Source organism: Pseudonaja textilis, chromosome 10 (genome assembly GCF_049901715.1).
Source record: "Pseudonaja textilis isolate UNSWEBS1 chromosome 10, rPseTex1.2, whole genome shotgun sequence".
In the NCBI taxonomy this organism is placed as follows: Eukaryota; Metazoa; Chordata; class Lepidosauria; order Squamata; family Elapidae; genus Pseudonaja; species Pseudonaja textilis.
The window spans coordinates 17,626,153-17,638,298 of record NC_141999.1 but is presented as its reverse complement, the minus strand read 5'-3'; the positions used below and the strand labels follow the sequence as shown (position 1 = coordinate 17,638,298).

Here is a 12,146-nt window from a genome sequence, read left to right as displayed (position 1 = left end):
TGCTTACAGCAACCCAGTTTAAGTCAGTTTAGGTAAACTGTCCTGTGTGAATGCTGCCACGTTATTATGGCTGCTATCTAGACTGTCTCCCCTTCCTCCCAGATGCTCCTGGCTGGTCCTACATTTAGACAGGAGTGGGATATTAGATGACCAATACCATTAAGGGGGTGTCAAATGGCCAAACCATTAACTTTTTGCTTTCTTACTGTGTAAAAGAGGCAGCATTTGTATGCTCAAATGATAACATGCTTAGAAACAAAAAGGCCTTCTTAACATTGGCACCTCATCTAGAGAGCACCCTTTCCCCAGAGGCCAAACAGGTGCCAACCTAATTTTATTTTGACCCTGGGAGGTTTATTTGTTCAGGATTTGGTTCTCAGTAGCAATAGCTCGAAGCTGGATATTTCATTCAGCGAACGGTTTTAAATCCAGGACTGTCTGTACTGCGTCGATCAAAGCTCACAGACCTTCCAATTTAATTCTGTTCTCATTTTAAGTTCAGTTCCAGGATGTTCTAATTGGGTTTTCAGATGCTAGTTCTTGGAAGCCAGGCTGGCAGTCTGCAAAGCATGCAAAGGTGGCCATGTTGAAGAACCCCGAGGAGGGGGATTTCTATGTAAATGCTGTCCCCTCTCATTCACAACCGCCGGCAATAGAAAAAGATGGTTTTGTTCTTTGGTTGCATAGTGCAAGTAGAGTTAAAACTGCAGAAAATCTCGAATGTAAAGATGACTGAAGTGGGATGTCCCGAGTTAAGCAGAAATATTCTGCAGTGCAAGATTTTCTCAAAAGTCCCATTTCTGTAGGATGTTGGCCAACAGCTTCTAACTTCATTGCAGATATCCAAAAGAGGATTTCATTGGCTGGCCTCAACCAGCAAGTCACTTACAAATGACTTTTTAAGACCATGCTAAGAGGAAAAATACAACCTTCAACGAGATGAAAACTAGAGATGAAAACTGTCTAAGCTTACCCACAGCCACTCAATTTTTAACCGACTTAGTTAAATAGTAATAACACTTAGAGTTATAGGCCTCTCCGTTGTGCTATGCAGCACTCTCTGAGTGGTTTACAGAGTCAGCCTATTGCCCCCAACAATCTGGGTCCTCATTTTACTGACCTCAGAAGGATGGAAGCCTGAGTCATCTTTGAGTGAACTTGTTAGGATCAAACTCCAGGCTGTGGGCAGAGTTAGCCTGTGATACTGCATTCTAACCAGGGGTGGGATTCAAATTTTTAACAACCGGTTCTGTGGGCGTAGCTTAGGTGGTGGGCATGGCTTGGTAGTCATGTTATTGGCTGGGTGGGGCCAACTCAATATCACTCACATCGAGGCACACATCTCCTCGCCTGGCCTCTCATGACTGTGAGGATGTTGCAACAGTCGTAAGTGTGAAAAACATTTATAAGTCACTTGTTTCAGTGCCATTGTAACTTTGAATGGTCACTCCACACAAGCAAAGTACCAGTAAAGGAGGGGAAAAACCTCCAGAGACGTTCCAGAGACAGGAAGTCTAGTCCTGCCAAGAATGTAATAAGGGTTAATGAAGAGGCATTTTCTGTAAGCAACACCAGAATGTTTCCTTCCTGCCTTCCTTACAGGATTAGGCCAGTAATTTCTTCTAACAACCAGTTCTCCCAACTGCTTAGAATGTTAACAACCGGTTCTAGCGAATAGGTGTGAACTGGTAGAATCCCACCCCTGATTCTAACTACTGTGCCACCACAGATCTTTTAAAATCTATTGGGACCCAGTTTGATGTTAATGGTTAAGGCATAAACTAAAATCCAGGAAATCATGAATTCTAGTCAGTGGTGGGATTCAATTTTTTTTTTTTACTACTGGTTCTGTGGCCGTGGCTTGATGGGCATGGTGTGACTTGGTGGGCGTGGTGTGCCTTGGGCCTGGCAGGGGAATGATACTGTAAAATCCCCCTTCCCGCTCTACCCCACTAACCTGATTTCCAGCTCCGTTCTCCTGTGCAGGACAACCAAAGAAGACCCAGCCGATCAGCTGGGACTCAGGAGGCAGAGAATAGATGGGAGCAGGGCCAGTCAGAGGTGGTATTGGCCGGTTCTCTGAACTACTCAACATTTCCACTACTGGTTCTCCAGAACTGATCAGAACCTGCTGAATATCACCTCTGATTGTAGTCCTGTGTAAACATGAAGCTAGCTGGGTAACCTTGGGCCAGTTAGTTTCTCTCTTAACCCTAGGAAGGAGGCAATGGCAGATCAGTTCTGAAATCTTTTCAAGAAAACTGCTGGGATTTGTCTGAACAGTCATCAGGAGTCAAGACTGACTGGCAGGTATACACACACATACACAAAGTTAAATCTACCAGGCCAAGCCATTGTATTTCAGTAGCTGTTGTACATCCACACAAGAAAGCATTGCCAATATCAAGCCAAAAGTAGAGCAGAGAGCTACCAGCAGCTTTAGATCTTTTAAAGATAATCATGTATCTTTTGACTGGAGTGGTGTGGTGGCCTAGAGGTGAAGCTTTTCCCTCACAATCAAGAGGCTGTGAGTTCGATCCTAGGTAGAGGCAGATATTTCTCTCTCTCTCGGCACACTGAGAATATATCTAAACAAAACTCCATATTGGTGACCAGAAGGGCATCTGGCCATTAAAACTGATAACTTCATTCAATTGCCCAGACTTGTGGGATAGTTTAAAGAAGGCAATGATGTCTCTTTTGACTAGATATTGATTGGATCCTTGTATGGATGCAACAACAACTATTAAAACATAGAATAGCAATACTGTGTTTTCTTAATGTAAGTTTAGCGTTTAAAACAATATTTTTCAACCTTAGCCACTTGAAGATGTGTAGACTTAAGTTCCTCAGATTCCTCAGCCAGTTTAATGTATTGTGTTAATCCACTCTGATGAAATTAGAGAACTTAATGTTTAAACATTGTACAGTAGTTTCATATTTGGATGGATAACTAACATACCTGGGCTTCAACAGGTTGTTTGAAAACCTAGGATTGATTGGCATGGTTTGCAAATCTTGATTAATTTGAATCTTGAGAAGATTTTATAGCACTGGCCTGGTGTTCTTAATTAGCTTCTAATTCAATGATCAGCATGAATCTAGCAGAGGGGCCAATTCAGTAAATTAGTCAAAATTGTTATATGAACTTGTTCATTGTACAGCCTTAATATTCTGGGGGAATGGAGAACTGCAGCAAGCAGCCCTGCCTTTATTTATTTGTTAAACAAATTTATATTAGCTGCCTGATTCATGTGACACACACATCTCATACACACAAGAGGTTAAACCTATTTTAGGACTTACAGTTCAGCCTTTTATGTTCCCACTTCGATGTGGTGAGAAAATTGCTGTTGATTTTTGACAATCATAGTCAGACGTTTAGTCCATGAGCCTCCTAAATTCAACAATACTGTTGATCCAGTCAGAGGCTCCACTGTGAAATCTTGTTTAGCTCCTTTGATCAAATGGGACTAACTTAAGGTGCATGGCAGAAGTGTTAAAAGAATTTGTTGCATTGTTTTATGTATTGTTTTCGGAAATTTATTTATTTATCAAATGGCCACCCATCTTATGAGAATATGTAAGACTACTGAATATCTAATGCAGCCTCTTGTGTTGTGTTTGCTCATTCTTTTGTGTAGAGAGTAGCCAGGTTGTCCAGTCGGGAGGGTAATGGAGCATTGCTGATAGATGAATGGATTGAATGATGAGTTTAAATATTGCAATAGTGTTCCCATAAGGGCAGAGCTGCGATTTGGATCTGTTGACAGGTTTGAATTATGTGCTTTGTTTACTTCTGGGAATCAAGAAAATTGATGAGATATGAGAAACTAATGAATCCAACCAGATATGATTAACTCCACTGCCACCTAGCTACTTACCAATGGTATGGCACTATCCACGCAAAGCAAGTGAATGAACCCAGAAAAATGGGGTTTAAAACAAAGTTTTTAACAAAATATAAGGAATGAATGACTTTACCCAATCAACACTCAACCAAAACAAAGCAATTGAAATAAAATATTCAGTGGCTTTGCCTGGTCACTATATTTTGACTCTCTGCTCTCTTTACTCCTCAGAGACCAGCCAACCCGTCGACCCCTTCAGTTATGGTGAGTGGTGTTAATTGAAAGGTTGCAGATATTGGTCTATATGGGTGGAAGGAGATTTGAAGTTTCTTTCTTCAAGAAATGAAGAAATGTGGTATGGCTTGAGGTGATGGGTGGGCAATCCAGGACATTCCTGATATGAATATTCTGGAATAGTCACGAACATCTGACTTTTTTCTATTGTTTACATTTTGTCAGTGCTTAATAAACATCGTGTTGTCTGGGTTATTTTATTTGCAGATTACAGTACAGATTACATTCTTATTCTCCACCCCTTTTTTCTAATCACTGGTAGAATAAGTTCCATGTTTGATAATATTCTGTATCTTCTTTCTGTTCAATCTTCAATATAAGTCTGCCCATTTCTGCACAATCCAGTATTTTCCCGATTATCTCTTCGTTTCGTGGTATTTCTTCATTTTTCCAAGATTGTGCAAATATGATCCTCGCTGCAGTTAATGCATGCAATATCAAATATATATTTTGTTTCTCAATTTTTTCTGGTGTTATACCTAATTTAAAATCAGGTCAGCTTTAAAATCTACACGTTGTCCTATCATCTTTTCACAAACATCTGACTTTTGAATCTCCCTATTTTCCCTTACAGACTATGATACATTGCGCTTGGTGGGGATGATCCTGGCCTCCATCATGTTTGTGGTGGGAATCTTGATAGCACTGAGTGAGTCGCCTCTTTTTGATGCCTGCATTTTTTTATGCATGCTTGGATCTGACTTTGTTTGGCCCCTAGAAATCCCATCCTGGGTTCTTCTCTTATTTCCTAACTTCTGGATTTCTTGGAAAAATACCTTACTTGGTATATATACATATGGGTGTGTTCATGGGTACTGTTTGCACACTTATTACTGAAATACAAAAACATTGCCCAATGCAACTTGGAAGTCCCTTTCTTTTGTGTTTCTTATTAAAAGAATGCAAATGGAAAAACTAATCTTTTGCTCACTTTTTTTGCACTCTAAGCCTTCTGCTGCCCCTTCTTCCTCCCTGAATTCTGAAGATATGAGTGCACATGCCGCTGTCCACACACCCTATTTATATTCCCCATCCTGGATCTCCTAATTGCATTACCTGAGCCTTGTTTCTTCCTGTCTCACTTTACCCCTTTCTCTTTTGCAGGTAAAAAATTCAAATGCAAAAAATCAGATCCTGGGTAGGTTCTTTCTTTCTTTCTTTCTTTCTTTCTTTCTTTCTTTCTTTCTTTCTTTCTTTCTTTCTTTCTTCCTTCCTTCCTTCCTTCCTTCCTTCCTTCCTTCCTTCCTTCCTTCCTTCCTTCCTCCCTCCTTTCCTTTCCTTCCTTCATCTTTTCCTCCCTCCCTCCCTCCCTTCCTTTCCCTTCCTTCCTTTCCTTCCCTTCCTCCTTCCCTTCCCTTTTCTTTCTTTTCCTTCCTTCCTTCCTTCCTTCCTTCCTTCCTTCCTTCCTTCCTTCCTTCCTTCCTTCCTTCCTTCCTTCCTTCCTTCCTTCCTCCTCCCTCCCTCCTTTCCTTTCCTTCCTTCCTCTTTTCCTCCCTCCCTCCCTCCCTCCCTTCCTTTCCTTCCCTTCCTCCTTCCTTTCTTTCTTTTTCCTTCCTTCCTTCCTTCCTTCCTTCCTTCCTTCCTCCCTCCCTCCCTCCCTCCCTCCCTCCCTCCTTTCCTTTCCTTCCTTCCTCTTTTCCTTCCTCCCTCCCTTTCTTTCCCTTCCCTTCCTTTCCTTCCCTTCCTCCTTCCCTTCCTTTTCTTTCTTCCTTCCTTCCTTCCTTTCCTTCCTTCCTTCCCTTCCTTCTTCCTTCCTTCCTTCCTTCCTTCCTTCCTTCCTTCCTTCCTTCCCCTCTTCCTCCTCCCTCCCTCCCTCCCTCCCTCCCTCCTCCCTCCTTCCTTCCTTCCTTCCTTCCTTCCTTCCTTCCTTCCTTCCTCAACACAGTTCTGATATCCCTGAAATACTCTTCGCTTGGCCTATCTTGACTGATTCCCTTTGTGTTTCTTCTCTTCTGCAGACTGTCAGATCCCAGGGCAACAGGCAAGAGTCCCAGTAAGTGTTGCAACGTTGGGGGAGAGGAAGGCCCAGGAAAAGGGCCCCCCTCAGTGTGGCATGCTTGTATATCTCTGCATAATTTTAGCTGGGGTTGTGTTAACATTGCATGTTTAGCAGAACTAACCACGGGGGTAAGCATTCACACAGCACACCAGTTTTAGCATCATACAGAAATGCTGAAGCTGTAACCTAATTAAATGTGTTGAGTGGGCATAAACTAGTACAGGGGTCTGCAACCTGTGGCTCTGGAGCAGCATGCGGCTCTTTTGGCCCTCTGCTGTGGCTCCCTGATGGCTGATCCCACCACTGGCTGGCCTGAGAAGGTAAGGGTGGGGGGTGGAGACTTGCTGCATATTCCAGAGCAGGAGATGACTGGATGGGACTGAGTGACATCAAGTTGGCCACGGCCACCCAGTCACACTGGTTGTTAAATTACTGGCTCCCGGGGTTTTCTTTCCTGTGGGAAACAGGTCCAAATGGCTCTTTGAGTGTTTAAGGTTGCAGACCCTTTGCACTTGTAAATGAGCACATGTTTTATGGTTGCAACCATAGGTCGTAACAATGCAACACGGAATAAATACAGAAGAGTAAAGTAAAGTAATAAAGGGTTTTAGATACAAAGCGGTGAAACCAGGACTAGGTTGAGGAATGGGAAATAAAATTCTGAATTCAGATGGCAACAAATCAAAAGTGGCAAACTTGATTACTAACCGTTGGAAGCACCCCTGCAAGAAGATAATGCAACTGTTTGAAATCAAAACTGTTCGTTTCATTTGTCATCAATAATTTTGTCATAATCTCTTTATAAATGGGGCGGTGGAGGATGTAGTGAATAATGTTCTCCACTCTTGATTGGCACCACAAGGACAAAGATGATCTTCAACATGATGCTCACAAAATTCCTGTTGAAGATTTGCTAAAGCCATAGTCTGCAAGTAATTCTCAACTTATGACCACAATGGTTCCCCCAAATTTCTGTTGCTAAGCAAATTGTGTCCACATTTATTACCTTTTCTTTTTTGCCCTGGTTGTTAAGCAAATTGTTCCAATTAAATGACTCACATAGTCTTTAAGTGATTCAGAATTCCCCCATTGACTGCTTCTTGGAAGCTGGCTTGGAAGCTTGCAAATAGCAATTAGAAGAAGGTGCAACCATTGTAAATATATGCCAGCTGCCCAAATGCTGTGATGGTTGTTAAGTGCGGTCATAAGTCACATTTTCAGAGCTAAATGGTCACTAAATGATTGGTTATAAGTTGAAGACTACCTTTAGGGCACTAGTAATATTAACCAGTTATTGGGAGTGGTTTCCATGTCTTACAGTGATGAAACCAAGGTGAACATTGGTATGTCTGCCTGTACTCGCACCATTATATGATATCCCTTTTTAAAAATAAATTCTGGCAGTTTCTCTATTCCAAAAGCTTGCGTTCCCCAACATAGAACAAATACTCACTTTTTACTTGGGTGGGATTTTTTATTTTTTTTACTCCTTAATAATTTCTGCTTAAAAATCACCCAGGGATCCTACCATTAATCAGCCTTTAATCAGACTAGGTTGGGCATTCATGTTAATGTAAGGTTATCTGTTTATCATTCACTAAACTTTCTTCTTGCGGAGAAAGTCAGCCACTGCCTGGAGCTCCCACACCTGAAGTCACTTCTCCACCCACCTGGGGTTACCATGGAGCTTTTTTGACGTTTTCAGGAGAGCTGAAGACTCTATGGAGATGCCGTGGCAACAGATAGCACTGTTCCTTGGGGAGCGGAGAAGCCCTTGGGGACGAGAGTTGTTTGCCAAGGCTTTTGAAGGGCAGGGCGTCTTTGTTTCTGCTTAAAAGATGAGAGGTTTTGGGGAGCAGGAAAGATGGGATGGGATAAGGTACAGAAAAGAACCAGGGGGATAGAACTTTTACCATGTACCCCAAGTCTAGATCATATGCATGAGATGGGCATCAACATAATATGCAACAATTAAAGTTACGTGCATGAACTTGAGTTACATGTATGAGTCAGCAGTCAGTGCAGTACAGCAGGCTATTTCTGCTGACTGCCAGCTGCCTTCAATTTGGCAGTTCGATTCCCACCAGGCTCAAGGTTGACTCAGCCTTCCTTCCATCCTTCCGAGGTGGGTCAAATGAGGACCCAGATTGTTGGGGGCAATAGGCTGACTCTGTAAATCGCTTAGAGGGGGGGTGCAAAGCCCTGTGAAGCGGTATAAAAGTCTAAATGCTGTTGCTAGGAGATGGACAGCGATGAATAAAAATAATTGAAAGGAAAGGAAAAGGACCCTGATTGGGAGAATTTAAAAAGATTCCATTTTTCTGTGGGTTCCCCTGCCCAGTTGATGTTTAACCAAATTTTATTCTTCTGAACTTCAATTCTCTTTCCCACTTTCTCTGAATTTTTTCTCTTTAGAGGGCCCTCCCCAAACTCCCCCCCCCCCACCAGGTTTTCACATAGAGGTAGTCCTCAACTTATGATCGCAATTGGGCCTAGAATTTCTGTGGTTGAGCAGGGGGGGGGGGCGTTGTTAAGTAAGTTACGCTGAGTTTTAGGAACTGAATTTTGATCTCATGATGACCCTGGGGGATGCTGCCACGGTTGTGAGTGCAAGGACTGCTTGTCAGGCATTTTTTTCAGTGCCGTTGTGACTTTGAAAGGCCAGTAAACAAATGCTTGTACGCAGGGGTGGGCTGCTATCGATTCACACCGGTTCGCGTGAACCGGATGCAAATTTTACATCCGGTTCACCGAACTGGTAGTTGCAACAACTGGCTGCCCCCCCCCACCCTGCCCACCCACCCCCACCCACCCCCAGGAGTCTCCACGTGGCCCGTTTTGGATCCCAGGTAAGTGCAGGGCCCATGCAGAGCTTTGGGAAAGGCAAAAAATAGGCCTCCCGGAGGCTCCGGAAGGCCAGAAATGGGCTTGTTTGTGGCTTCCAGAGAGCCTCTGGAGCCCAGGGAGGCCATTTTCGCCCTCCTGGAGGTCCGAAGAAAGCCCAGGGAGGGCAAAAACGCCCCCCCCCACTATGGTTCAGGAAGCCGGCTAGGACACGCCCACCATGGCCACGCCCAACCAGTAACCAGGCAGGGAACCCGTTGCTACATTTTTTTGAAGCCCACCTCTGCTTGTTACGAACCTCCTATATTTACTATACCTTAAATGCTCATATTCCTCACTTTATCCCTCCCCCTCTTTCTCTTCCCCAGCTCCACCTGGCACCGTGTAGGCACCGTCCTGAAGATGTCCTGCTCCCGAGTGGCTGATGACAAACTGCGCCTGGGACTTTTCCCCGGAGACCTTGGCACTGACTGCCTGGGTGGGGAAGGGTCTCTCCTGTCTAACCTCAAGGAGGGAGGGGCACTTTTATAACCAGTTAGTTCTTGTGCTTCCATTGCATGATGGGAGCAGGCCACCCGGGTGGGGTTGGGGCACGGCGCAGGCCACGGGGTGATGCAGCCCATTTGCCAGGCGGTGTCAGCTGACCTCCGACTACTGGGGGCTGGTTCTTATAATTCCCCCCCCCTCTCTTACACAGGGTCCCATTAAAATGCAATAATGCTGCCTGCTGCTGCTGCTGCTGCTGCTCTCTGGGAAAACAAATCACCAAAATGCTTCCTTGCCGCCGGGCATAATATAACCCTCCATTGCTGTTGCTGCTGCTGCTACCGCTGCTGCTTTGCTGTCTGAGCCTCTTGCTGTGCTGTGAATGCCGTTAGCCACAAAGTGAGGTGGCATAGTCCAAAGAGCCCCACCCCCTTGCCTTGTGGGAAACTAGCCCTTTCTTGGAGTGGGGGCCCACTGTAATGGATTCCATCCCTTCTTATGGATCAGACTCCTAGAACTAAGATATAATGTTACTGCTGACCACTAGAGGGCGGCAAAGTGAAGAGTTTTCCTATAGCTTGTTGCTGCCATCTAGTGGTACAGTAAGGGTTTGCACTATGCAGGCCTGATCTAGTACTGCAATGACGCATGATGAGCAATCGAGCTAGGGAAGAATTGTTAGAAAGGGAAGGGTTGCTTTCTTGTCAAACGGTCCTCTTTTGCCAAGGGACACTGACCCCAGCTTCTCCATGCAGTACCATCCACATCTCCATGTCGCGTTCACACATGGAGAAAAAAATTGATCAATTAATAAAAATCATGATGGTTTTTTTTTTAAAACGAATCTCTTGACTTGGTGATTTATTTATTTTTACTCTGAAGAGTTCACTATTCCTTAAATCCCATTTCCAGACTCTTGGGATGATGGTGAAGAAACCGTGCTTGGTCCTTCTTAGCTTCCCTCATCTTACTTGTGGTGCCTGGGTCTTACTTAAGGTTGTAATTCTGCTATATTTACATTATTTGCAAACCTGATTTTTATGAGAGGGGAGACGTGAAGCAATGTAGCTTATACTACTGTTGTGTGGAGAAATTGGAGCTCTTAAAATGCAGAATCCTTTTTCAGATATTATTCAGAATATTTTTTCTAACATTTAGCTATAAGAAGGCAGAACAAATGTCACATAAATAAAATCAAAATAGAATGCTTCAAAACTCTATAAAACGGTGATTGGATGCTTCAAACCTCACATCACATTATAAACTCGAATCTAATGTGCCGTGAAAAACAACTGTCCTTTCTTCATTCAGCTTGTCTTTTTTTATTTTTCCTTCCTGCATTTGCCTGGTTTTTATTTGTGACCCAATCGCACTACAGGAAATAAAGAACAAAGAGTGGGTAATATACAGTCAATTGTGTGTGTAATTTTCGGTGATGATAAAAGAAAAAAAAAAGATGAAAGTCCCCAATAGTGTGTGTCATTTCTCAACCAGATTGCTTGTTTTTCTGAAAGATAGGTTGCAATGCAATAATAGTATTTTGTCCTAGGGTGGGCCACATTTTTTATACTGCCTTCATGAGGAGGGGAGGGTCATGGTTTATTTATATATTGGAATTTTATCCCAACTTTATTACTGTATAAATAACTAAAGACAGCCAACATACATAATACTTCATCTTATTTTCCTCACAACAACAACTCTGTGAAGTGGTTTGGGCTGAGAGAGTTAGTAGCTGAAAGTCACCTAGCGGCTTTTGCTCCTAAGGCAGAACTAGAACTCACTGTCTCCTGGTGATTGGCTCAAGGTCACCCAATCGGCTTTCCTGTCTGAGGCGGGAACTAGAACTCACAGTCTCCTGGTTTCTGGGCCAGCCACCTTAACTAACACATAAAATTTGCTGTACAGGTTGGTGCCATGCCATCTTGCATGGATGGAGACAAGGTTTGAAATGGGGAATTTAGCTCTGTTTTAACGGATATGGGACTCTTGGGGTACATGGTTGCTTTTGTGTTTGTTTTAAAAGGGAAGGAAACTATCTCCATACTACAGCTGTAGTAAGGAGATTGACCAGACATCCGGTATAATAAGTAATAAGTATAATAATATAATAAGTAAAACAAATACAATAGGCAAACATCAGAAAACTTTTAATTTGAAATTTAAAAGTGAAGTCTTCACACAGATCTACATTTGATCTACTTCTTCATTTGGACATCGATGACATGGATTTCAATGAGTCTAAGGATTTTCATGCCCAGTTTTCTTTCTTTCCTTGCTATGTAACTTTTCTCTTTAAATGGTACCCAATAAATCATTAAAGTACAAAATTATTTAGCTTAAGTTAGTATTCAGGCTTTCTTGTTCCTTCTTTTCTCTCGTCCTTTTTGTTTTCTTTTTGTATTATGCCTTTTCGATTTTAAGCTTTTAAATAAGGATTATCTCACGTCCCGAACTCATTGTGCAATATAAGCCTTGGGGAATAAGATGCTCAGACTAAATTAACTAAACTTCCTCAAGCAGGTGCCCTTCAGGTGTATAGAGCTACAAATCTTATAACACCTGCAGCCAGACCAATGGGAGGAACAGCACAACACACCTGTCAATTTAAAGAAAGCTGCTGAATTTAATAAAATGGCCATTAGAACTGGATACAGTGAAGGGAGGCTGAG

At 43.0% G+C, this 12,146-nt stretch overlaps 1 protein-coding gene across 3 annotated transcripts in view; it reads left to right on the top strand.

Moving 5' to 3' along the window:
- LOC148124922 (sodium/potassium-transporting ATPase subunit gamma-like) overlaps positions 1 to 10,879 on the top strand; it is a 28,014-nt gene extending 17,135 nt beyond the window's left edge. For 2 of the 3 annotated variants that reach the window (XM_087939921.1, XM_087939922.1), the window contains exons 2-6: positions 4,083 to 4,115; positions 4,720 to 4,794; positions 5,250 to 5,283; positions 6,104 to 6,138; positions 9,357 to 10,879. In XM_087939921.1, the coding sequence (XP_087796047.1) occupies positions 4,083 to 4,115; positions 4,720 to 4,794; positions 5,250 to 5,283; positions 6,104 to 6,138; positions 9,357 to 9,376 (197 nt within the window). In that variant the 3' untranslated portion in view covers positions 9,377 to 10,879. The remainder of the gene's footprint in view (positions 1 to 4,082; positions 4,116 to 4,719; positions 4,795 to 5,249; positions 5,284 to 6,103; positions 6,139 to 9,356) is intronic. The other variant, XR_015744815.1, reaches the window with a different exon arrangement.
- The last annotated feature ends 1,267 nt before the right edge of the window (positions 10,880 to 12,146 follow it).